Source organism: Hakea prostrata, chromosome 9, assembly GCF_041222555.1.
Source record: "Hakea prostrata isolate BN-2017 chromosome 9, UWA_Hpros_2, whole genome shotgun sequence".
Classification (NCBI taxonomy): Eukaryota; Viridiplantae; Streptophyta; class Magnoliopsida; order Proteales; family Proteaceae; genus Hakea; species Hakea prostrata.
The window spans coordinates 13,665,422-13,693,341 of record NC_142608.1 but is presented as its reverse complement, the minus strand read 5'-3'; the positions used below and the strand labels follow the sequence as shown (position 1 = coordinate 13,693,341).

General features: G+C 37.0%; 1 protein-coding gene and 1 non-coding gene across 2 annotated transcripts; both read right to left on the bottom strand.

Annotated features, from left to right (window-relative positions):
- Positions 1 to 13,155: 13,155 nt before the first annotated feature.
- LOC149004741 (heavy metal-associated isoprenylated plant protein 16-like) lies at positions 13,156 to 14,027 on the bottom strand. Its single transcript, XM_089169696.1, has 3 exons — positions 13,892 to 14,027; positions 13,726 to 13,804; positions 13,156 to 13,644 (listed from the first exon to the last, which is right to left on the bottom strand). Exons 1-3 carry the CDS (start codon positions 13,895 to 13,897, stop codon positions 13,484 to 13,486), a joined length of 246 nt encoding a protein of 81 aa, XP_089025822.1. The 5' UTR covers positions 13,898 to 14,027; the 3' UTR covers positions 13,156 to 13,483.
- Positions 14,028 to 21,863: 7,836 nt separating this feature from the next.
- Positions 21,864 to 21,966, bottom strand: LOC149004740 (U6 spliceosomal RNA). The gene has a single exon (XR_016170088.1). It is a non-coding gene; the product is annotated as a U6 spliceosomal RNA (small nuclear RNA).
- Between the last annotated feature and the right edge of the window lie 5,954 nt (positions 21,967 to 27,920).

The following is a 27,920-nucleotide window of genomic DNA, read 5'->3' as shown; positions in this document are numbered from 1 at the left end:
AAGCACACCTGCTGTAACTGACTAACAAATTAAGAAGCATATCTGCTGTAACTAACTAACAAACTAATGTGAAATACCTGACCCCACTCCTAAAGAACGTGCCCAATTTTGCAATCACTTTCAATACTCCCCCTTGATTCATAATTGGATACGCCAAGCCTGCTCCTAAGATGACAATGCCTCATTGCTGACAAGGACTTGGTGAATATGTCTGCTAGCTGCTCGCCAGTTGCTGCAATACTCCAACTGAATCTCTCCTGTGCTAACCAATTCACGAACATAATGATGTTTAATCTCAATATGCTTACTCCTACTATGCTGAATAGGATTTTTTTCTAGAGCCACTGCTTGACATGCTGTCACAGTAAATTACAGTTGTTTCCTTCTATGATTTTCCCAAATCATTCAACAACTTCTTGATTCACATTGCCTGGCATGCTGCTGAGGCCAGTGCACATATTCTGCCTCGCAAGAAGACAATGCAACACACTTCTGTTTCTTAGAGCTCCAAGTCACCACCCCTGATCCAAGCTCAAACAATTGCCTGATGTACTCTTCCTATAATTCAAAGACCCTGCCCAGTCATTGTCTTAGAAACCCATCATTCTAAGATCTTCCTTCTATGCATAACAAATGCCATAATCTGTTGACCCAGCTAAATATCTTAGAATTCTATTGACTGCTCCAAAATGTTGTTTGCTATGCCTATGCATGTATCTTGACACCATTCCCACTGAATGAGCAAGATCAGGCCTACTGTGAGTGAGATACATCCACCTACAAGACTTCTGAACTGTTTGCCATCTGCGTAGCCAGTTCCATCATTATCTTTCAACTTTTCATTCATGTTCATTGGAGTGGCAGCCACCCTGCACTTGGTCATTCCAGTTCTTTTGAGTAATTCCTTTGCATATTTCTTTCATCTTTTGTCTGCCTTACTTCCATCTTTTGTCTACCTTACTTCCAATCCCAAAAAGTAACTAAGCTTCCCAAGATCTGACATCTCAAACTCCATCATCATTTTCTGCTTAAAATCTGAGATAAGAGAATAATTAGATCCCATGTAAATCATATCATCTATACAAACCACAATGCATTCCTTTGCTGCAGTGTACTTTACATACAATGTAGGCTCATTTTCACTTCTGACAAACCCACATTGTATAAAGTATGCATCTATCTTCATATACCAGGCTCTTGGGGCCTGCTTTAGCCCATACAAGGCCTTCCTTAGCTTGTAGACTTTGCCTTCTTCTCCAGGAATGCCAAATCCTTCTGGTTGTTCAACAAATACTTCTTCCATTAAGTTCCCATTCAATAAGGCAGATTTTACATCAAACTAAATGACCTCTCATCCCATTTGAGCAGCAACTGAGAGAACAATTCTAATAGTCTCAAACCTTGCCACTGGAGAGAATGTTTCATCCACATCAATGCCAACTACTTGATTGTAACCCTTGGTACAAGTCTTGCTTTATCCTTCTGTATACTCCCATCTGCATGAAACTTGGTTTTATAAATTCATTTTAGCCCTATTACATGCTTTCCTTCTGGTAGCTCAACTAACTCCCAAGTCTTGTTCTTCTCAATTGCCTTAATTTCATCAGCCATAGCCTTCCTCCACTCCTCCTTTTGAATTGCTTCTACAAATTTGGTGGGATCTACAGCAAATAAAGCAAATGTACACCTTGCATATACATCTGCAAGGGACCTCATCTTCCTTGGTGGAGTGCTTTCTGGACAGCTGCCTTGAGACTCACATGGTTGTCCTTCAGATATTTCACTTGAGCTTGCTGGCGTGGAAGGAGTTGAAGGGGATGACTCTCAACTTGAACCACTTTCTGTTCCTGCTATTCTTTCTTCTCCCACATCCAAATTATTTAAGACTTCGTAGTTCTCTCCTTTCCAATTCCATTTTTCTTCTTCATTGAAGATCACATCTCTACTGATGATTATCTTCTTACTCATAGGGTTATACAGTCTATAGGCTTTTGATTGAGATGAATAACCCACAAATATGCATTTAACAGACTTGCCATCAAGCTTATGTCTATTTTGTGAATGTAGAAGAGAGTATGCAATGCATCCAAATATTTTTAAGTGAGAAACTGAGGGTTTAATGCCATACCATGCCTGATAAGGAGTTTGATTCTAAACTACAATTGTTGGAGATATGTTGAGTAAGTACACTGAAGTTGTGACAGCCTCAGCCCAAAATACATCTGGCAGTTGTTTAGCCTTCATCATACTCCTTGTCATTTCTACAACTGTCCTGTTCTTCCTCTCTGCAACACCATGCTGCTCTGGTGTATAAGGTGCAGTGAGTTCTCTTTTCACTCCTTGAGACTCACAAAAGCTATTGAAAGCAGTTGAGGTAAATTCTCCCTCTCTATCTATACGTAGGACTTTCAACTTCTTACCACTCTCTACTTCAGTAATGGTTTTGAATTTTTTGAAGTGTTCAAAGACCTCAGACTTTCGATTCAAACAATAAACCCAATTCATCCTACTATAATCATCTACAAATAGTAGGAAATACTTACTTCCACATGGGCTTTCTGTCTTCATGGGACCACATACATCAGCATGTACAAGTTCAAGTGGTGCTTGAGCTCTCCATGCATGTCCTCTTGGAAATGATCTTCTAATTTTCTTTTCATACACACACCCTTCACATATCGATCTGTTGGTGTCAATCTGTGGAAGTCCTTCCACCATTTCCTTATCCTTCAACAATTTGAGGCCTTGAAGATTTAAGTGACCATACCTCAAGTGCCAAACCCTTGATGCTTGATCTTGCTTGGTAATGAATGCATGTTCTTCTATGTTCTTCATCTCCATAGAGAACATGTAGTTGTCTGTCATTAATACCTTACTGATAAGCACTCCAGTCTTCTTCTCCTTAATCTAGCACTGTTATCCTCAAATAAGACTGAGTATCCTCTAGAAACAAGTTGCCCCACACTCAATAGATTATGTGCAAGCTCAGGTGCATATAACACATTGGTAATGTGTTTGAGTTTGCCTTCATTTGTTTTGAATGCAATGGTACCTCTTCCTTCTACTTTGATCTTCCTGTCATTTTCCAGTTTAATATGAGTTTTATGAGACTCATCTATTTCATAAAACATGTCTTTGCTGCCTGACATGTGACTAGAGCATCCACTATCTATGAACCAAAGATTGTTCTCATCCTTGTTATTGACCTCAATAGCCATAAACAAATAGGCCTCCTCCTCTTCTGGTTCAGTTTCTTCTACAAAATCAATCTGATTTGCTTTTCCTTGCAGTCCCTAGCAAAGTGACCGATTTTGTCACAATTGAAGCATCTTCTATTGTTTGGTTGCCAACCCCTTTCTCTGCCTCGATTGTTGTATCTTCCTCTTCCTCTTGCAAAGGAGCTTCTATTGCTTTGTGAAGCTATGGTGGTCCTGGCTTGAAAAGCCTTCTCCTCTCCTTTCTCCATAGATCTATTAATCCTGTCCTCATGAGCCAACAGTGACCCCATAAGTGCTTCAAAAGACAGCTTTGTCAAATCTTTAGACTCTTCTATTGCTGCTACAACATGATCAAATCTTTGTGTCAAGCTCCTCAAAAAATTTTCCACCACCGTTGCATCTGGCATCTGCTCTCCAAATGACTTCATGTGATTCACAATAACTTTGGCTCTTGAAAGATAATATTTCACTGACTCACCATTCTGCATCTACAGCGTTTCAAAATCCCTTCTAAGTGACTGCAACCTTACTATTTTTACTTGTGCTGAGCCCTGATACTCCTCCAGTAGAGTATTCCATGCATCCCTTGCTGTCATAGCATCAGAAATTCTGGAGAAGATAGATTCATGTAGACCTTGTTGAATGAAAAACAAAGCTTTGGCATCTTTTGTTTTGTTTTCCCTCAATTTGGCTTCATCTACTTCATTTTCAGAATACCCATTCTCAACTATTTTCCACAATTCCTGTGATTTGAAGAGGGTTCTCATTTTAATCCTCCAAAAATCATATTTTTCTCCCTTGAAGACTGGTATCATGGACTGCTGCCCCATTACTCCATTGGAAGCCATGAAATAAAAAAATAATAAAAAATAATAAAAAAAAAAAAACTAACCTGGCTCTAATATCACAAATGTTAGAGAAATGAGTCACTGAAAATGATAAACAACCTGTAAAGAAATAAAACTGGGCAAAACATATTGAAAGGAAAACAAAAACACTGGTTGTTGCACCTGTTTTCTGCTTTGTTTCTTCAATAGAAAATATTGAACGCAACATACAATAAAATAGGCCACACTTGAACGGTTAGATTGCCTGACTCTTTCAAAAAACTCTCCTAAACGTAAGGAATACACATATCCCTCAATTGACTAACAAACCCACCTAAAAACAAAGAGCACACCTGCTGTAACTAACTAACAAATTAAGAAGCATATCTCTGTGTAACTAATTAACAAACTAATGTGAAATACCTGACCCCACTCCTAAAGATTGTGCCCAATTTTGCAATCACTTTCAATATCTCTTAGTAGTCCTTGTTTTGCCTCAATTTGTCCCCGTCTGTGCCTCCTGAGTCACTGGTTCCACTTGCTCAACCTGCCTCTACATTGCCCGAGCCAAATTGCCTAATGCTCCGAGGAATTGTTGGACCTAGGGTGCATTATCATATTCATTTGGCTCAAAGTCTACCACTGGTGTTGAATTCCCATCCTCTAATTGAAAAATAGTCTCAATCTTCTCTTATTAGCCATTTCCTAGGCAATCAACTAGAAATTTGTCAATCTTCTGCCTAGACATCAGTCCTTAGTTGAAGTAGTTCAAAGTAATCATAAACATTTTACTATACTCTTTCAAATCCATCCATTCCTACATGGTTTGGTCATGTTTAGTCCAATCCTGCCAACCCCAAGTCAATTTGATTGGTTTCTATTCAGTTCAGTCACTCTCTTCTTTTCTCTATTGTTAACTCCTATGTCATTAGATAATATAGTCTACAGAACCTAAAACATAGCTCTAATACCAACTTATGTCACACCTCCATTTGCTAGGGCTAGGTGGGGCCCATGAGACCTAAACCCTACTAGGAGACATGGCAGTTATTCCTTTTGTCTTTGCCTAAAAAACAACAAACATCAATGTCACAATGTAACAATGAAAACGTCTACATAAAAAGAGAGGGCAAGTACAATCTTTGATTATCTTATGGCAACTAACACTATCTAGATATTATTCCACAATACTTATAGTGTTCAAAATACAATATCGTATGGAGTGAACATCTTTACCATCTGATACAAACCCCAAGGATACAAACATAACCATTGAATTAAGATAAGTTGAACTATTGGAACTATCACACCACACCCAGACGCATTCGGACTTAACCAAATACCCATGGGAGTGATACACTATAGGATCTTAACCAAATACCCATGGGAGTGATACACTATAGGATCTAGGTTCAAGGCCAAATCCTTAGCTGCATAATCTAAGAGCATAGGAATAAAAGATGACAAATATCAAAGTTATTATAGTCATCCTCAAGTTAATAATCAAAAGTTAATCTAAATCATAATCAGAGTTTAAAAGAAAGAAAATGTTCAACACAGAAGTCTCAAATGTTATCAAGAAATGTTTAAGAATATTCAACTGCGTTGCCTAACAATATGATAAACAGTGTAAAATAATGAAATCAAGGCAACAATGTCTCCATAAAATCTCTTTGGAGTTTCAAAAGAGTTGGATCCATAGGAGCAGTCCAAGCACGGTCATGACTCTCCGTGCACTTCGGTGTCTTCACCCACCAATCCCTCATAGGACTCCACCAGCAGCGAACTCTCTAGGTAAACGATGTTCTCATAACCTACAATAGAATCTAAGAAGAATAAATATATAGAGGAGTTCCACAAAACTCAATGAAGTCAACATAATCATATATTGCACTATATATATATATATATATATGAGAAAATAAATGAATATGCAAGTATGATCCTAAACTCTAACAATGTACTCTATATAACAAACACGCATTAAATTACAACACCAGCCTCTTCTAAGCGGTCTCGTCACTCTCCCTCAAGGATTGGTTACCTCTATTGGGAACCTACGACAATGGGATTAGGTCACATCATATCGTGGCTGGGGATTAGGTCACACTCTCTCACCAACTCCATTTAGTCATAGTACTTGCACATGTCAGGAATAAGTCTAACCCAATGCAAGGTCATCTGTGTCTCATGCTACATGTGATCCAAATAGCTTCCCTCATGCCTAGTACCCTTTTGGTCCATGTATCCTTCTCACCTAGGGATGTTGTTCCCCATAGAAATCGCACATCGTGTTGGACTAACATCCCATAACTCTAAGGTTGTCCACACGGAAATCACACATCACATTGAAAGTACCACAAGCCCAACACTATACATATGCAACCTTCCTAATTGCATGACGACAATGGGCCTGAGCCTCCCCACCGAAATCACACATTGTGGCTTGTGCTGGATGACAATAGGACCCAACACTGCCAATCACAGGTCACTCAACTTCAATACCCATGCAGAATGGATAGTAGCACTCGTCAGGGTTTACTAGCCAATGCATTTAGACACCTATTGACCATGCACCTAGTGAATCTAAGTGGATGCATAGGCACCGGCGTAATGGGTGAACCCACAATCATGGGTTGGTATATAATTACATAAGTAGTACCATGCCACCCAAATTCATCACACTTCACATTCTCAAACATCAATTGAATAAATTGAATGGTAACATAAGCATAGAATATCATATTACCTTATGTTCGTGCAAAGTCTCACAACAATTCATAAGATCATTATATATACGACATCTACAACCATAAGAAATAGAATCAAGTCAAATACACAATACAAGATAATGTATTCCTCACTTTTCAAGGACAAAATACTCTCCAAGAGTCCAAGAAATATGCAATCAATGATTCTAACAAGTTACAAGAACCCTAGAAAACATAAAGAGTAAATTAGGCTTAAGTCAAGAATCAAACTAAACATCAATTGGACCTAACGTGCACACCCAGACAAGGGGCGGCAAGTCAAGCTCACCAAGGCCGGTCAAACATCCCTCCCAAGCCATGACCAAAAAGCTCAATTTTGAGCTCATTTCAAAATAAAATGATTTGGGGGTTTTTGAGACTTGAATGGAAAGTAATATTGTCTTAAAAACACTTTCCAAACATCTCAATTAGTCTTAAATTAAAAAGGCCCAATTTGGTACTCAAAGTGTCGTTCGTAGGCGTCTTTAAGATGATAAATCGGTCTCAAATGGAAAGGATAGCATGATCCATCACCCAAAGGGATTGGGAAACACAATGGGGAGCAAGAATGAACATTCATTTCATACCAACTTTCACCACTCCCATCATTATTGCAAACAACCACCATAAATACCAAGAAAGAATGGTTGAAAATAGGGATTTTAGGGTCTTCTTACCTTCACACGTGATTAGCCATGCAATCTGTACTTCGGTGCCATCACACGTCCAAGAATCTCTCCAAACTCTGAGCTCTTCTCCTCTCCCAAGCTCTAAGCCTCCAAGTAACATAACAATTCATTTATGAAGCTAGGAAGCAATAAATAGGGTTTTGAACCTAAAAACCCAAAACAGTTTCTTTTTTGGGTAGGGGCAGTCAGTCAAATTACCCAGTCGCCCCTATCAACCACCCCTATAACTTTAACATTTGAAAGTGATTTTCAACGGGCTTCGGAGGGTAGATTCCCCAAAACATATCTGGCTCAATGGTATACTTTACCTTGGCATCGGGGTCCTCTTTAATTGGTTTCTGTGCATACCAAAACCTACTCTTTAAACCTATCGGGCTGACTTTCTCTCTCCTCTTGAAATCAATTAAAGTAGTCAAGTCATCTCCTATTTCATCCAAGTCCATAGGTTTGATTTTCGAACTCCTATTCTCAACTCAAATAGTCCAAAGTTGCCCTCTACTAGAACTTAGGGTTCACAGACCGGAAACGACGGGTTATCGGGTTGGAATTTTAAGGGATTTTACAAGTACCAAAAAAGGAACTTGAGCTTTCAATCATGTTCCTGAGCAATTATATCATTACCCTTGTCATGGTTTCTTTTGTTTGTTCATGGTAAGAGCTATACTAGCCATGTAAATATTATAACACAACCATCCACGATCAAACACCACCACATCCTCATCAAAATAGATTATTCAATCTAATTGAAAATACATATTATGGATAATACTTCTTTTCAAATCCTTCCAATTTTAGTCATAAACCTAAGCAAATCATAGAGGATGTACATTAGTGTATACCAACAAAGTGGCTTTAGTCTTACCAAAGAAGTGGCTTCAGTCTCAAGGCACAAGGCCACGTACACACCTTATAGATTACTATCATTAGCTCAGACTCAGTCTTTCCACTTTACAGTCTAACCACAAGGGTTGTGCTCGTCAGCACAATGTCTTTTAATTCATTTAAATCTTGCATTTATAAATTTTTCACATGATTCACTTATCATTATGTTTGAAACAAATATATATTTCAAACCAAAATAAAGTCATGTATAAACAAGGTAATATAGTATATTACTCATCATACAGTTATAGGCTTAGATATTGAATTCTTACTGTCATTCAATTCAACTATGCAGTCACTCATAGTCTCATCTCAATTATTTAATAATTAAAGAAACATTCATCTATAAGATATAGTATCATCATATATATCATCACATAGTTTATGTTAATGCAACCTAGAGGGGGTGACCAGGTTGCAACTAGTGGATTTTCTCAAAATTTTAGTTTGATTGTAAATACAAAACTAGGTATGAAAATTTAAATATAATTGAACAAAATAAATTGAACTAAACAAATTTGCAAACACACAAGCCACAATATAAGGATTTTATAGTGGTTCAACTTTACAAGTTTATGTTCACTCCTCTCTTGGACTCAAGTGAGATTTCTAACTAGTGTTTTTCTTTCAATACGGTGGGTAGAGAATCAAACCCTTACAATCTTTGTTACAAGGCAAAAGCACCATTTTACAACCTTTGTTCACAAGGAAGAGCACCCTCTTTACTATCTCTGTTCACGAGCAAGAGTACCCTCAACCAATTCTAGTCTACCTAGACTTAGAATTAAAAACAATCAAATACAATAGTATGGTTAGAGATTACTTAACAATGAGTGTGATACTTTACTCCTTGTGTGAGTGTGATGCGATGAGAGTTGTATATCCAAATAAAAATGATATGCACCACCAATGACTTTTCAATAGCCTTTTATCACCTCAATCTTAGCTTCCACAAGCTCACTTAAACGCCTTGGTATGTTCTTCAAGGGTAGAGTAAGGGTGAAAGGCAAATACAATTGAATTCTTGCAATTTGAAAGCTTGAAAGTATATGGGGAGTAAATGATCAATTGGCAAGGTTCTTACTCTCAAATGGGGTGAACTAGGCTTATATAGATGGCCTTCAAGTGCCTCAGCCCAACCCCCAATGGATAGAAAAATGGCAAATTTTGGCCCAGACGAATCGTCGTCTGATTAAAATATAATCATTAAAAATAGTCGTTAGATCAGACGGATGTCTGCTGGGGCTAGACGAATCTTCATTTGCTCAGACAAAAAATCTATCTGAGCTTCTGTGACCAAAAGAACATCCGTCTAGGGCCATACAAATCTTTGTCTGTGTTTCTATGACCCGACAGAGCTCCGTCGACAACCCAAAGTGGGGTTTCAAAGGGATTTAGGTTCTCCTAACTAACCCTATGTCCACACACATTCTCCTAACATGTCTTAAGTCAATCTAATGACATGATCATGCACATGGTTTTGATATAAATGAGGTGTGTCCTAGGCCCTAATTTGCTAAGTCTTTTTGTTTAAGCTTGAGTTGATATTCTTTAATCTTCTTATACTTTATCCTTTATGCTCATCTTTACTTAAACTACATGTTCATCTTGGCATGGTCTAGGACTTAACTTGGGCTTGGGCATGTATAAATTGGATTTGATCCACTTGCTCTCATATTGAACTAGACATACACAACTCAATATAGCCATTATTAATTTATGTTTGTTATCATCAAAACTAATGAAGGCTGATATGGCAATGCTGACATGGCATTTCCCGACAATTTATTAAGCATCGCAGAGTACGTTGAAATCAAACATATAAGTCACATTGCCCACATCATACATTACACTCATACCACATAAGTTGAGTTACAATACTCACACCATATACTACAGTCATATATATCCATGAGTTGAGTTATAATACTCATCTCTTTTCAGTCCAAATATCATTTTTCAAAGTCAAGATGATTTTATACTATTTTCAAGTGGATGTTTTTCCTTGGAGTTGTTCATGATCTGACCAACCCCTAAACAGATGAGTGTATGATGTTAGTATAGTCTTATGTTTATGATGATCTTGCACTCAAGGTCATTCCTCCACTATTTTGTCGTACACTCTTCCTTTACAAATCTTAGAGCATGGCTCCAAAACTTCATTAATCTAGTTTAACTCCTTCTTTCACTAGGTTGCATATGAATTTTAATAGTACAAAAGAATCTTAGTGCTTCATTGGATCGGAGTGTAGCATTAGTATACTTGGTCCGAACACTACACTCATGTCCTACACTTGTTAAACATATTTGTATTTCACCCCAATTTCAATCCAAACATTGGGGCATCTAGCTGTACGGCATCACTAAGGCTTAGCTTTCATTAAATTCACAATTCCAAGAGGTTAATCAAATCAGAAAAACCTTGGTATCATTGAGTGTAGGTTATGCATGATAGAATGATTCGGTTGAACCACACACTCAAACCCTACACTCAATGCAGATTCGATATTTTGGTCCAAATCACATCACAAAATTTGGGGCTTTAATTTACTCATAGAGGTTCATCAGACCTAATTATTCAATAAATTTTATATTCGAGCCCATAATCTAAGGGTTGTTTGATCTGAATTGCCCAATTCTGGTAGTCCTTCAAAAATCAAGTCAGGATATTTATATGGCATCTTGAGAACACAGGATGTTTATATGGCAACCCGAGTTCTCATAACCTCTATGATCTGTGCTGAATCACACATGGTTCCAGCATATGTACCTTCAAATTTTTTAAGAATCTAACACCATGATTATCAATTTCATGTATAATTCCTCTAGTTAGAATATTGGTCAAGAAATTCTAATCAAAATTAGGGAGTAGAAGCTTGTGGTCTTACCTTAAGAGACAAATTTGCAGCTTCTCTTGTGTTCTCTTCTGCATCTCTCCTGCTTTCTCTCTCTTTATTGTTCCTTAATTTCTCTGTCAAATTCTCTCTCCTCTTCAACGAATGTAGCTCCTCTAACCCTCTCTCTCTTCCCTTTGCTTTTATTTATATTGCCAACCTTCACCTTAGCTTAATCATTTCTTATTAAATTATATCTCATACAATGATTATTATTTAATATTTTTTAATTTAATTTATATAATATAATATTTTAATCTTATTACTCATCACCACCCAACCTCTTTATCTTACATTTTCCCTTTACGTCGGGCATAATAGTGAGATGGAAGGTAATGGATAGGTGAGGTATCTCACCTCCTTGCCACCTTATGTTTCACTTATCATTGTAACCCACTTAATCTCTTCTTATATTAATAGTAGACTAATGTAAAATTGATTCTTACGATATATACTGACACACGAGTGGTGCTTTGTAAAAATGTGTGTATTCTCTTATAAACTTGTTCTACAATAAATAAAATATTTTTCATGGTAAGAACGTCCTCTCCAACTCTTTAGTATTATTTAATTTTTTTCATGAACCCAAGTAAAGTAAGGATGTAGATCTATGACATGATAATTTTCTTTTATTCTCTTAATTTCATAGATGAAGGATTTGAGTTGATATGCCTATAGTCAAGCCTCTATCATCTCCTAGGTCTCTCTATAAGTTTTGCTACATTTTCTCATTTAGGTTGCATTGGATATCGTTGCATTGTATATTCTATATTTCATCTTGTACAAATTTAAGCATGCTACCTAAAACTGGCAATGTGAGCATGTTTTTACATTCACGTGTTTTCACCCTCACATCCAAAATAGTATACCATTGACACATGGTCTCAGTTAATTCTCGCATAGGAGGTTCATTTATTGGTATCTTCAGATTCAAAAAATTGTAATGATCATTTCTCTGCTTTCAGATCAATCTAATTCCATCCATATGGGGCCTAGATAGGATATCAAGTCTCAACCAAAATACTAATTGGAGTCCTATTCTATTTAAACTATCATTTAATTACACCTAAGCCCTTTGGTTGAACCATCAAACAAACTATCCTAACACGTGGTCCAACCACCACAATCATTTAATAATCTCGAGTATAGAAACATTCCAATATATTGTTAAAATAATAATATAAAAAAATACAGGCTTGAATCTGTTAGGGACCACCGTTCCCTTGACTCTGCCAATCCCTATGAATTTGATGCAGTAGTTTTATTGCAGGGCACGTTAACATCACATCAATGGCCAAAATTTAGCTGCAAATCATAGTAGAATAATAATCATTGAGGCCCATTTAGACTGAAATACTTTCTCTGCTTGGTGTAACATTGTCAATTCTTTCAAGGTCCCACAAGAGCATTGTGGGGTAATGGAAATTGAATCCAATTCATCCCAAAGGGCCTTTAATTAACTTGTTAAAATATACTAAAAAAGAACACTTACCGTCAGTGTAGCTACTAATTGTCCACTTCAAAGAGGATATAGCAAGCATCTAGGTACGCGCATGGGGATTTAAGATTGGTTTTCCATAAAGGGCATGATTTTGCAAATTTACAAATTCTGAATCTTTTAAATATAAATGAGAAAACCATATCTATAGGTGCACCACAAACTTTTGATTTTGATCGTTGATTGATGACATGGTGCTTATTTGACAGTAACGAAACTGCAAGCTAACCCATTGTAAAAGAAAAATCTTTTAAATATGTAATAGTCATCACCTTTAATTAAAATACCATTGAAGGACTTAGTTAATAACAACAGAACAGCATCCCTTAGTTAAGATGCCATTGGCTTAAACACTCCTCTGTGAGGCGGGACTTGTATATGTAATAATCCCCACCCATTAATATAATGCTATCACTTCTAAAAAATAAAAATAAATAAATAAATCACAACTGACTGGCACAAGTCAATGTCAAGATAATATCAATTGTTTCTTTCTTTATTACTTACTCTCATTGTACATTTGCATGCGACAGGTTTAGGTGGTAGCAACGACCTGTCAATGTTAATTTATCTATTGTATCAAGAGCAAACCTAACAACCAGAACCAATTCGCAAGCCCTACTTGTCTGAAAGAAACTCATTTGGATACAGATCTCCAAGGAAGAAGATGACATGAAAATCCTTGAAAGGGAGGGGTAAGATTTCTGCTTCATCTACTGCTACTACTACTTCTTTGAACCACTGGGTTTAACTTCACTGACGCTTAACAGTTGTGACGCTCCAACCTTTTTCCTCAAAGACTTCACTAAAGGAATTGGATCCATTCCTTCTCCAATCGCCACCACTTCATCTTTCTCTTTTCCTTCCAACCTCGCTTCATCCACACCTTCATTCATATATAATCATTTTAAACAAAAATTTTAATCAGAAATTAAGGCAGGAGATTAAAAACCTTCACTACACTTACCTTCTAAACAAGCAGCGATTTGAAGGGCTTTGGCTCTGCAAGTCTGGCACTTCATAGAAACTTTGACTACTATCTTTTGCTGTTTAAATTAACAATCACCACAACAAAACCATAAACAATTGTTGATAATAACTGATTTGGGATGGAAAACCTTGCAAACACATACCTTCATGTTGATCTTCTATTTTTTCCACAAGACTTGACTTCTTGGAGCTAGGGGGGAGATGGAGCCTTAAAATTATGAGAGAAAGAAAGAAAGAAAGAGGATGAGAAAAGTGAGAAAGCTTTCCTTCTTTAAATACCCAGCTGGCAAACACGGTTTGGTACTTCAATGAAGTCAAGTCAAGCCTTCGGAGCTTTCGTGTTTATTTCATGTATCTTTCTTGAGGATCAAGAAATTTGCTTGGGCCAGAAGTCCAGAATAGGATTTTTTTTTTTTTTTTTTTTTTTGACTGAACAGGAATTGCCTAGTAGTGCCTGAAGTTGCTGTCATGCATGTTACTAATGTCTAATCATAGGATGGATTTAACATTTTGAAGGATATTTTACAGAATAAACAAACATAAAGTTCTTCAAAAAAAAAAAAACAAACATAAAGTTAGTATTAATTATCCCCTCATGTTGCAGTGAACATAAATGTTGAATCATACATTTTATCAAATTACCATTCTTACTTCATTTCAAACAGTGTTAGTATTATTAGTTGGTGGTTTGTAATTTTTCGGGCACCATTTGTTTGATGGATTTGAAGTGGGGAAGGAAAAAGCAGGTGAAAAAAAAGGCTTGAAAAAGTAAATTTTCCATAAATTTTTAAAAGTTTGAGTTGTTTGGTTTACGGAGGTAAAAAGGGCAAATTAAAGAAGCTAGTCTAAGGTAGCATAGTAACTTTTTAACCCATATTTTTTCAAAATTCTCACAAAATAGATGAAATTTTGTAAAAAAAATGTAAAAAAAAAAACAAAGTGAGAAACCCTAGCCCAAACACAACCCATTTAAAAGATAACGGTTTCGATGCGGTTTGGGTTCGGGTTGACTAGTGGTTTGGACTAACAATTTGGATTTGGTTTGGGCTAACGGTTTGGACTAAATTAAAAATCAATATTGAAATTTATTTTATTTTTCCTCAACTCCAGGTCCTAGTTTCTCACACATAAAACTACAAAAGAGAGAGGAAGAAGACTCTAAGTAGATACAGTGATGGCATTAGCTTGATCCAAACCATCCCCCCCCACCCCCCACCCCACCCCAAAAAAAAAATTTAGATTCTTTTGTCATGTATAGACTAGCCTCACAATTTTCACCCAAGGAAATTGGATTTGTATAGAAGGCTCAACTTGAAATTACTTGTGGTAAGGAACGCATGGTCCTACCATCATGGCATACAATTACCAAATTATAATTCTAAGTATCACAGGAATAAAAACACCATTACAAAAAAGGTTCTATTTTGAAATGGTGAAAGTGAAACAAACAATTAAAAGTTAAGACTTAAAATAATAAAATTAAATGAAATTTGAAACTTGAAAGTTAAAAGTTAAAACCGTGTGAAACACTCAAACATTGACTGAAGTGACTGAACCGTATGGTAAGAGTTATTACATATTATTTTTTTCGCCAAAAGGATCATTATATTAAGCGAATAAGACATATTAAAAAATACATCAATTAATACCGTATAAGGAACCAACCTCCCTTACCCGCAACAATTGTTGCGCCCAATACACCCTTCCTCACTGGTTCCAGCTCAGATTAGAAAACCACTAACTTATAAAACGAAATCTAGGACGTCTAAAGGCATCCACATCAAGTTCATTAAGGATTGAAGCTGACCAAGGAATGTTAATATCAGAAGTTCCTGTCCTAGCTGTTGAATTTGCCAAAAAATGCCACACTGTATTAGTTTCACGATAGCAATGTGAAATCTTCCAATCTACAGTCAACAAATATTCTTGTAACTCTCTCCACATATGAAAGATATACCAAGGTATTTTCTTCTGCTGTATTAAAGTCATCATAGCTTTTGAATCACTTTCTACCCAAAGCTTTTTAATTTGTAAATACCTTGCCCAACGTAATCCGTGAACGAAAGTTTCCAATTCAGCCTCAAAGTTGGTTTTAACATCTAAAAAAATATTGAAATTGAAAACCACCGCAACAACTTCATTTCGAAATACTCCTCCACCGCCAGACCTTCCTGGATTGCTTAAAGAAGACCCATCAATATTTAGTTTAACCCAACCTACAGCAGGAGGACACCAAAAAATTTCTTGTGGAGGAGCAGTACTAAAGACAGAGAAGTGAAGGCCCAGTCTTTCTTGCATCCGAATAAATGGTAGGAGTTACTTTTCTTCCATCCATTTTAAAGCCAAACTGTACTAAGTCTGAAAAAATTAAACTCACCACCTCATCAGTCCTGAAATTTAAATTTTCAAACCGGATATGATTACGGACCATCCAAAAAAAGTATAAAAGCAAACAACATCCATTAATCCAAGCAGTCTGTAAAGGAGACTGTGAAGACTGGTGTTTCCAAGCCTTGAACGACTCTACAATCGAATCTTTTACTGTCCAACTATAGCCAAACTTTGTTGCAAAAGCTTCTCCACATCCATGTGAAAATGAGCAGTGAAGAGAGAGATGTCCTATGTCCTTTGAAGCTTTACCACATATATTACAACGAGAGGCTAGCATAATCCCTTTCCGAGTCAACAAGGCATCAACAGGTAGCCTATCATGAAAAAATCTCCAACAGAAAACTTGTTGTCTAGGCTGCAAAGAAGTCTTCTAAATACTTTTAGCCCATTCCAGTTGTTCTCCTTTTCTACGATAGAGATCCCATGTCGATCGTAACTAAACTCTCCCCCCACCGAACCTTGCCAATGACAAACATCAACAAAACCAGCACAAGGAACAGGATATAACATAATAAGAGAAATTACCTCTTGAAATTTGGCATTGTCCACTGACGGAAATCTCCACTCTCCTTATTGTAAACAATGCGCAACAATCAATTTCAAATGACCCTCTAGATCTAGAGGAATACCAACATAGTTTGCAATGGTAAAATTCCCCACCATCTGTCAAACCAGAAATTTATATTCTGACCATCTCCAACTGACCACCGTTCATTAGCTTGAACAAAACCCCAAACCTTCCTCAATCCCAACATCATAGATGATTGTTGCCCATAAATCTTTAAATTTTCCCTTTTGTCCACCATCTTCCCCTTTAAAAAATGAGCAAAACCAGAGTGTTTATGTTTAATTGTCCAAGCCAACTTACATAAGGAAGCAAAATTGACATCTCTTAATCTCCGAATACCCAAACCACCCTCACATTTTGGAGTACATAGTTTTGCCCAAGACACTGTAATTTTCTTCACAGCCTCTATACTCCCTGTCCAAATGAAGTTACGCATCCAAGCCTCTGCTTGAGAAATAATAGAGCTAGGCCACCAGTACACTGAAAAATTATGAATCGGCATGCTAGAAATAACTAAACGTACCAACTCCACTCTACCTGTCAAAGATAACAACTTTCCACACCACCCTTGTAGCCAATTCTTAATCTTGTCTAAAACTGATAGCAATCTGACACGAGTAACTTTTCCTTTAAAAATATCTATCCCCAGATATCGAGTAGGAAAGAGAGCAATTGGGATATTTAATATGTCCACAATTTTTAGTTTCCGACTAGGAGGCACACGTCCAAGAAAAAGCTTACTCTTCTCCAAACTAATATGTTGACCCGAAAATTCTTGATACTTCGATAAGAAATTTTTCAAAGCTTTAACATAACATAAAAAAACATTTGAAAAAATAAAAATATCATCAGCATACAACAGTACAAAAGGAACTTCTACTCCCCTAGGACCTGGCAAAGCTCTCAATCTACCAGCAGCTATCAAAGAATGAATGCCCCTGCATAGTACCTCTTTTGCAAGAAGAAAAAGAAGAGGAGATAAAGGGTCCCCTTGCCGAAGCCCTTTCTCAACTCCAAAGAATCCAATTGGTCCCCCATTCAATAAAACTGAGATTCTAGTAGACTGAAGCATCTCATGAATCCAACCAACCCATCTATTTGAAAATACGAAAGCCTTCAAGACCAAGAATTAAAACTCCCATGATAGAGTATCATAAGCCTTCATAATATCAATCTTAATTCCTATCCCTCCCCCTCTAACATAAGAATGTAAAATATTTGTAAGTTCAAAAACGACAGAAATATTTTCATAAATCATCTTACCTTTCTGGAAAGCTCCTTGCTCCTCAAAAATAAGCTTAGGCAAAAGAAGACTCAGCCAAGAAGCCATTATCTTTGACAATGTTTTGCAAAAAAAATTCCCCATACATAGAGGCCGAAATTTGTCTAGTGTAGATGCATTCTCCACCTTGGGAACTAAAGTGAGGAAACGATTATTTACCCCTTTTGGAAGTTTTCCTTTTCGAAGAAGGATCGAACTGCAGTCCCAAAATCGGCTGAAACAATATCCCATCATTTACGGAAAAAAAAACTTCACGGAAAGCCATCTGGTCCTGGAGAACTGTCAGGATCTAGGTCCCATACCACTCCTTTGATCTCCTCATTAGAGGGCAAACCTTCAAGTAATAAACAATCATCATCCATCAACACTTTTGGAATCACAGACAACAACTCTGGGTGTCCCAAATAGGAACTAGTTTTATGATAGTTTTCAAAGTAAGTCACCACATATTCCTGCAGTTCAACCAAACTTGATGTCCAAGTGTCATCCATTCTTTGCAAAGATTTAACAGAGTTTTATTCCTTCTAAGTTTAGTAGAGAGATGGAAAATTTTTGAATTCCTATCTCCCTCCCTCAACCACCTGACCTTTGCTTTCTGCCGAAGAAGAGAGTCCAGACGATCCATTGCTTGTACAAGTTTTGACTTCAAGGAAGCCTCTTGATCAAAATATTCATCTGTCATATCAAGTTGATCAATATTAGTGTGAAAGGATGCTAGATCTTTCTCCTCTTGTTGTACTTCAATAAAAAGATTAGGAAATGTCATTTTTGCCCAAGCTTTAAGACGCTGCTTAACATTCTTTAATCTTTGTGCTAGTACAAAAATGGGATCACCAACAACCGGTTCCACCCAAGCCAAACGAACCACCTCCAAAAGAGAATCGTCGGTCATCCAAAAGAGAATCGTCGGTCATCCAAAAATTATTGAACCTGAAAGGAGAGTTTACCGGTTTGACACCTTTGTCAACAAAGACACAAATCGGAGAGTGATCAGACGAGTGTGTCGGAAGAGTGATCTGTTTAGAATCACCAAACAACTCTAACCATCTGGCATTGAAGAAACTTCTATCAAGGACCGAACGAACATTACCAACTTTGCGTTGGTTTGACCATGTAAATTTCCTACCCGAAGATGGAACTTCAAAAAGCTCACAAGCATCAATGGTAGCCTGAAAATCAGCTGCTGCACCCAACTGGAATCTGCTTGAACCCCTCCTTTCAGACACCCGAAACACTGCATTAAAGTCCCCCATAACAAAAAATGGTAAGCTAGACACAGGGAGAGCAATAAGATCCTCCCAAAGCCGTCTGCGATCAGATCTATCACAACAAGCATGAACCACTGATAGACCAAATTGCACACCTTGCCACTTGAATTGAAGAGAGAGTTGTTGGTCAAATGAAGAGAGAACAGAAGACCGTTGCAACTCTCTCTTCCAAAAGACCCAAAGATTCGGAACTTTCTCCTGCCGAAAATTATACACAAAATTAGAAGAATATCCCAATCTATTAATAAAGAGAATTGGGCACTTACTAACATCCACTTTTGGTTCAGTGACACAAAAAATGTCTAGTTGATGAGTCATTAACAGCATTTTAAGGGCCCTCCTACCAGACACATTACCAATGCCGCGAATATTCCAAAAGAAAAGCTTCATATCAACAGTTACAAAGCAGCACTTCCCTCTCCCAATGAGAGGCTCCTATTTACTTTAGAGACTTTCCCTAAAGCAGCATCTACCTTCTTGAATTCCTCTGCCAACAAACCCTTTTTACTTGTAGCCACTTTCTTCACTGCATGAGCCTTCTTAGGACGACCAGGCTTCCGACAAGGAGAGCCTTCATCCCTCATTGAGATATAAGACGAAGGAGGAGGAACAACTTCCAATTGCAGCGTTCCATCATTTTCAAATATGGCCGACCTCTTCTGGGCCCCACTAGAGTCCAACGCATTCTCCCTAGTTCCCACATCAGCCCCTTTCTCTCTAAAATACCTTCCTTCCTTGGTCGAACCTCTTAGTGCATTTACAACATTGGGTCCCACCAATGAATTCCCCAAATTAAGGTTTTCAAGTAGAATAGAACTCTTATCCGCAGCATGAAGTGTTTGAAATTCAAAATGCTTAGTCGAAACACACCCTTCATTCTTATCATTGGGTCCCACAAATGAATCCCCCAAAGTAGGGTTTTCAATTTGAATAGAAGTCTTACCCGCAACATGATCATTTTGAAATTCAAAATGCTTGGCCGAATCACACCCTTCATTCTTATCATTGGGTCCCACCAATGAATCCCCCAACGTAAGGTTTTCAATTTAAATAGAAGTCTTACCCGAAACATGGACATTTTGAAATTCAAAATGCTTGGCTGAATCACAATCGTCAATCTTATCTTCGGGTCCCACTAGTGAACTCTCCAAAGGAGAGTTACCAATAAACTTAGAACACTTATCTACATCTAAGGATTTTTTAAATTCAAAATTTGTGGCTGAACCAATAACCACACCATTTTGAAAATCAAAACCATCAACCAAATGAAGGTTTCCATAAGATTTAGAACTCTTAACCGCATCAAGGATTTTTTGAAGTTCAAAAGGGTCGCTCTCTTGGGTAGGAGTCGAAGAAGAATGATTCGAAGAAGAGTCCTTACCCAAAACCAACACCTCATTATCAAAAACCCCTTGATTTAAAAAAGAATTAACTAAATTCTCATTGACCAACAAAGAGTCCACCAGCCCTGCCTCCACTAAAGCCGCATGAACCACTTGAGAGGACGAATTACTCTCACCCTCAAACTCCAGCGTCTTTGCAATCCTAATATAATTAGGACCTTCATTCAGAACCGCGTCTTCATGTGCCAAGTGTTGAGGAACAAACTTCTCTTTAGCCGAAGGAATATTAACATTGCAATTTTTTCCCAAATGACCTTCTCGATTGCATTGAAAACATCTTTGAATTCCATCCTCATAGATCACCTTTTGAATGAAGCTGAAAACACGTGTAGAACCAGGTTCAAGGCGCTCTATTTGAACTTCAGACACTCCTCAACTTCCAATTCTAATTCCACCAGAATTCTTGCGTAATGGCCCACAGAACCAAGACGAGTACGACGGTCTAAAGAAACAGGACGACCTACCGTCTTAGCAATAGAAAGTAAAACCTTGGCATGCCAGTATTCAAGAGGAAGATCAGGGAAACGAATCGAAACCAGTTTGGCAGACAGTTGAGGAGCATGAATGTTAAAATCCGGACGCCAACGTTGGAATCGAATCAGTTGATTGCCAATATTCCAGACACCTCTTCTCCAAACTTCTAACAAATCTTCCTCACATCTAAATTGAAAAATCACGAAACCCTTTCCCAAGGAATGAAAAGAAACTCCTTGTTTCAGTTTCCATGATTTAGAAGCCAGATCACGTAAAGCATCCATTGTTGTTTGACGAAAGTTTGCCCTCCCAATCAAGGAGAAATGAAATTGAGTACGCTGCAACTCGTACTCAGATTGAGGAATAACAATACACCGATAAGATCCAGCCTGCATAGGGGATGGGAGGGAATCAATCTCAAGCATAATGGAAGTCCCTACCACCCCAGCGTAAGATCTCCCACCATCCATCTTCTAAGGAAAGCCATTAGCAGCCCTATCCGAAGACCTATGCGCACCATCTTTCTCCAAAGCTTTTTTCTCCAGAGTTTCTCTCTCCTCCATCTCTCTATTTCTTGCGAATTAAAATCATCATTTAAAACATGCACCAGCCCTCACCTTTTGGTATAGATCAAATTAGAAAAAATTTTGACCTGCCGGATTCGAACCAGCGACCTAAGAATGTGGTGAAATTCATTCATATTGCACCAGCCGGGATTACATCAGATCAAAAAATTTGGACCATTTCTCGATTTGTGCGTGTCATCCTTGAATAGGGGCCATGCTAATCTTCTTTGTATCGTTCCAATTTTATCGAATGTCTTCGAAGAGACAAAACAAGACAATGGTTGCATCACTAGGGTCCAAATTCAATGGTTCATTAACTTCATTTAATATCTTAATTAAAATTATACTAAAAGGTTAACAGGTTGTGGTTTGGGCCTATTGGTTCGAGCTAGCGGGCTGCACACAGGTTGACCTGATCTAGCTTGAAACCGTTTGGGCTGAGGGTCCCATTAAGGTTCGGTTCGGGCTATAACGGGCTGGTTTTAACAGTTCGGGTTAAAAATTGACACCTTACTATTACATATAGGTCCCACATTTATTTTTTCTAACCTTTTTTCTCTCACCCCACCTTTAAAAACAAATGGTGCTTTGGAAAAACTGAATTCCTTAGGCTGGATTGGCTGCTCCTACTCTCCCTCGCATGAGGGCTTTGTCTTCAAACCCTAATTTCGAGGGTTTTTTGTTATAGAAGCTTGCGTTGCTTCTTGCATTTAGGGCCTAATTGCCCTGTTTTCCTGCCGTCAATAGGTAACCACCACCACGCGGACCGAGTTTCCCACTCTCCAGTGCGACTAGCGACAGTCGTGTCAATTTTTGACTTTGGTATCTCTTGGTCTCTATCCAATACAATGTAGTGTAGGGTTTAGAATTTAAGCATAGGGTTGCTTAAAGCATGACACCTGAGTATCTGGTTTGGAATACCCAAACCGTTGCTTTCAGTTAGTATTTATAGACCTCAACAGTTCCACAATTAATTGGACTCACCCACAAAGGTCCATTACACCGTTGGATAGTAACTAATCTGATTGCCTATATTAGAACATACATTGGGTATAGCTCAAATACCTCAACCGTATTTGAGTATGACTCAAATACCTCAACAATCTCCTCCTATGTTCTACATATGGCTTCAACATTAGTCTCAGAAATATAATGTTCAAACTTAATATAGAATCATTCATAACTTTCCAAAAGAGAATATCCAATAAAATCCAAATCAACACTTTGAATCAAAACATGAGTTTCATAACAAATCTAAACCCAATCTAATTAGAAGTTCTTTTTGGAAGTGAATTATTTATTCTCACAAGAACAATACAACTTGAACAATTTACTCATAAAAGTGAATCATTCCCGTCGAGCTCCATCCTAACAGCTTTGAGTGATTTTACTTGTCAAGTAAATTTTTCCACCAAGCCAGAGGATTGGATTCGCTCCTCCATTTTTGTCATCCATTGCAAATTTACCAAAATATGAATTTCATAATATAATAATTCAATCATTTGCTTAAGTATCTATTTTAATCAAAAGAACTTAGTACAGCCCACATGATGACTGAAAAATCATTTACATTATCATCAAGTTTTTGTACAAGAACAAGATCTAAATGGTTATTTTTACAATGAATCATTCCATGTTTCTATTTGAAATGCTAGAATTATCATGTCCAACATAGTTATTCGTTATATCATCAAATTTAGAATGATAAACCTTTGTATGAAATACATATCATCATATGTGGGATGATATAAAGATAAAAATAACATCATCGAAACATATCAACAATTTCCATATTCCTTGTTTGGAATAATAAGGTAATCAAGCTTAATATAAAGATTGTTATATCATCAAATGTGGAATGATTTCACAAACCTTTATACTCCACAATCCTGTCAAATTATCTAAAATATGTAAATTATCATGAATGTTAATGATGGCTAGATGAAATTCAAACAATTCAAAATAACATAGAATTGGATTAAGACCTATCTATCTATATGGTCTTTAATCCGATCTCCCCCACAATTTTGAATGTTGATTTGTATTTCAATCCCTTTGTAAGGGCATTCTCCATGTTCTATCTTGATCACACATCAATTAAAGTGATCACTTCTTGTTCTATTAGATAATTCAACACAACCTACATTAGCCTAATTTGTCTCCTCTAACCATTAAAGAGTGAGGCATTAGCTATCATTGTTGTTGCTTGATTATCATAAAACAAATCTTCAAGTTAATCATAGAAATATCCAGGATCATATCTTTTATACACTCTCTGCCTTATCTTTTCCTGAGACTAGAGAATATAATTCTGATTTCATAAAAGATAGAACTCAAAACAATACAAGTTCATATTTTGGATTTCCTTTCAACAGCCACTTCACCTGGTGTAAAAATAGTCACTAGTAGATTTGTTGTTCCTATTTCTGAGCAACAAGATGCATCAAAATTATCCCTCTAGAATTAAATGATGTATGGTTTAGGAAAGAACATAGTTTGAAGTACCCTTAAAGTATCTTATTAGCCTTATGAAAGCTCTCTACTAGAATTACTAGTGAATCAACTCAGCATGCCTACTGTGTATGCTATGTCCAGCTTTGTGAAATCCCCCGGATTTCTACTTCTTTAACCAGTGGTTTCAAGACCGAAAACTCGAGCCTCGAGTCGGCAACAACTATGAGCCATTCAAGTCAAGCCCGAAGGATTAGAAATGGAACTAATGTTGGTGGATGACCCTTGTGATGACTCAACAATAGAGTTTAAGTGAAGAGAGAAGATTAATCACGATGGTGTAAAGAAGGTGATTTTGGAAAGTTCGTATATCGGCGATGGAGAATTCGATTGATGCGAATAAGGTATCAAATCGAAGATCATCGAAAAACCTTTCCAACAAGCCAAAAATCATTGAATTCGGAGTCCATTTGGGGGTTCAACCATGGACAGTAGTTATGTTATTTTTATTATTGATATATTGACTTGCTTTAGTATTGTCTTACAATTATGTCTTCTATTTTTCAATATCTTTGAATGGTGATATAAGAATGTATGAGATTGAACGGATTGAGTTTTTCTTGTTGAATCCTAAATTATTGATATGAAAATATATGGATGATGTTGAACTAAATTACTCCTTTTATTTTATGTTGCTTACTAGGGTTGTGAATTCACCCATTGCCCTAGTGACATTATGTGATTGCTTAGATTGTGATTGGGAATGGGGAATGCCCTTTTGGCGTTTCTGTCATAGGACACCAGAGGAGGCGGTATGGGACACATTCCTATGGTGCCCTTGACGCTTTCCCTGATTTCTGATTGACATACCTAGGGCATGTCTAGAAACGTTTTGTTAGGTGAACTCATGAGTACTACTACCCTTTCAGCAGGGGTATTGAAGCCGGTCAACCCATGATGTTAGTGGTTGGGTCCTGTGTCAAGCAGGCCCACTATCATCATAGAGAAGTAGGGTTGCATATAATAGATAAGGGCTCCTGGACGCTCAAGACCGGTAACCAACCCATGAGAGGACATGGAGAGCATCCTGTCTATTATATGTGGATGACCGCTGGGTTAAGGAATGGAATCCAACAGATGCCTCCCGTTGAGGATTCATCCATAGGTGAGAAGGTATTGAACCAACAAAGCACTAGGTGTGAGGGGAGATATCCGAACTATATGTAGTATGAGACCGTATGACTTTGCATTGGGCCTAAGATTATTCTTGACACGTGTCAGATCTTATACCAATGGTAATATGAGAGAGCGGTGACCTAATCCCCATCCATGGTTTGCCATGACTTTACCCAACAATCGCGAAAAATCCAACATATGTGCTTGAGTGCCGTGAAGGAAGAGTGAGACCGCCCAAAGAAGGCTGGTGTATGACTTAATGCGTGTCTATCATAGAGACTTCATGATAGAGTTAGGAGCATAATATCATAATCATTCATATATCATATCATTATCATTAATTATATTATTGATGTTCATGTTATATGTGTGGTGTAGAATCTTGTGAATGAATGCATGATATGATGTTGAGTTGACCTCACTGAGTTCTGTTGAACTCATTCATTTTTATATGTATTTTTCTATTAGATAATATTGCAGGTTATGAGGACTTCTTCTAAACAGAGGATTCATTGCCAACATATCTTCTCGAAGGAGTGATCGAAAAAGAAGTGGACGCGCATGGAACTTCATGCTAGTGTTAAGACTGTCATTTTGGGTTGAATTCCATTAGAGAACTAGTCTAATTTAGTTTTTCGCTGCGATGAAAATTACTCTTTCTTTTCAAAACTCTGATGTTATATTCTTTTGATTTAAAGTAATGGATGATTGTAATCATTATTTCAGATTTGATAATTTATTACTTGAACTTCATTTATTCATGTCCGTTTGATTTTACTATATCATGTTTTGTATGAATTTTTCACTGAACCTAGATCTTGCGGTGTATCACCCCCACGGGTATTTGGGTATGATTGGATCCGACTAGGTGGGGTGGGACAAGCTTAATGCAACTTATTGCATATATGAGACTACCAATCAGTTTAGAATAAGCTGATTGATTCACAATTTTTACCGTTATGGAGTATAAGCTTTTTGGTATAATCATATGGTGTCTCTAGCAATTTGTATCTATTGTATCTCTATTTGAAAAGTAGTTTTATAATATAGCTAGATTAGCTAAGTGTAATTCTTTGCCTAGTAAAACTTACTTTCATGCCAAGAATAATGTCTATAACATCAAGATAAAGTCATGTTGAATTTTTTTAGCTTAGGTTTTATTTAATGTCACTCGTTATAGAGTGATCAGAACCAAGAATCAACATATCATCTACAAATAAGCAGATAATTACAACTTTATTTAACATCAAGGTTTATAGTAAAGGCACTTATCTAACTTATTGGCTTGAAAACCAAAATTCTTTACTACTTATTGTCAAATGTTGATGCCATGTTTAGGTGCTTGTTTAAAATCACAAAAAGACTAGCCTAATTTATAGTCTTTATGTTCAAAGCCTTTCATGACATACCCTTCAGGTTTGTTCATGTAGACTTTATCAAGACTTGCAAAAAGAAAGAAATGGACTGATTTCATGGTTTTGCAAAAGCATTTGAAAATATTCAACTTTTCCATCTTTACTCAAAGCGTATGGGAATATTGAAAAATTTTATCCACGTGATTTTACCTTATTTTAACTGTTCAGGAAACACTAGGTTTCCAAAGCCCTAAAAGCAAAAAACACCAACCTTATTAAGGTGCCAATACCAGCAGTCAACAATTCAATGCATATGATCTTTGTACAAGATTCAATTCAACTCAATATAGTTTCAAAGGCTGAAAAAGTATTTAACAAATGGCTGGCTTTTATTGGTGTGAAAAGTGATATGCTTAAAACCAAAAATTTATGAACATCTAATTAAAAGGAAATACAAAATAGTGTGAATCATGGAATAATTAAAAATTAACATCATTGCTAGACATAAATACTATATAGAGCAACGTGATGTGGTACAACAAGCACACCATCTTTAGTCCAATATGTTTCATTAAAACAAATAATTAAAATTAAGAGAAGATCCAACCATATCTTTAGTGTCAAACTGAATGGATATCGTCTTTTTCCGTTTAGAAAAGCATCCAATCTTTTGAATTTGGTTTAAAAAATTAACCATCATCAATGACGACTGATTCAATTCTTTTTTTTCAATTGAATTCATTTTTTAATAAAATATTTCACCACCGCAACTTATACAAAGCATAAGGAGACCCTCTTCTAGAAACTTGATTAAATCAAACAAAAGAAGGAATAATTAAACCATTTACTACCTTTTCTTCAACCTGCAGTGAGGTGTTCCCAAGTGGCTGCAAAATTAATAGCCCAACTACCAAGGTGAACTAGGTAAACTCCTTCGTTGTTTGTGAATTAGGTGCACCACTTCACATAGAAGGATAGTGACCCAAATAGGGAAATCATCTAAACTTTTATTAAAAAGGAAAAAATTAAGAAAGTCCATCATGCCAGGTAGGGGTATCAATTTGCAACCCGAACCATTAAAACTGAACCGAACCGATCCGAACAGAACTTTAATGGGCTGTGTTTGGGCTGAGGTGGTAGAGTCCACACCAACCCGAACCCAAACCGCAACCCATTATATAGCTTAACATTAGGTATTGTTTTAATCATCATACTACTAGATGGTATAGACTATTAGA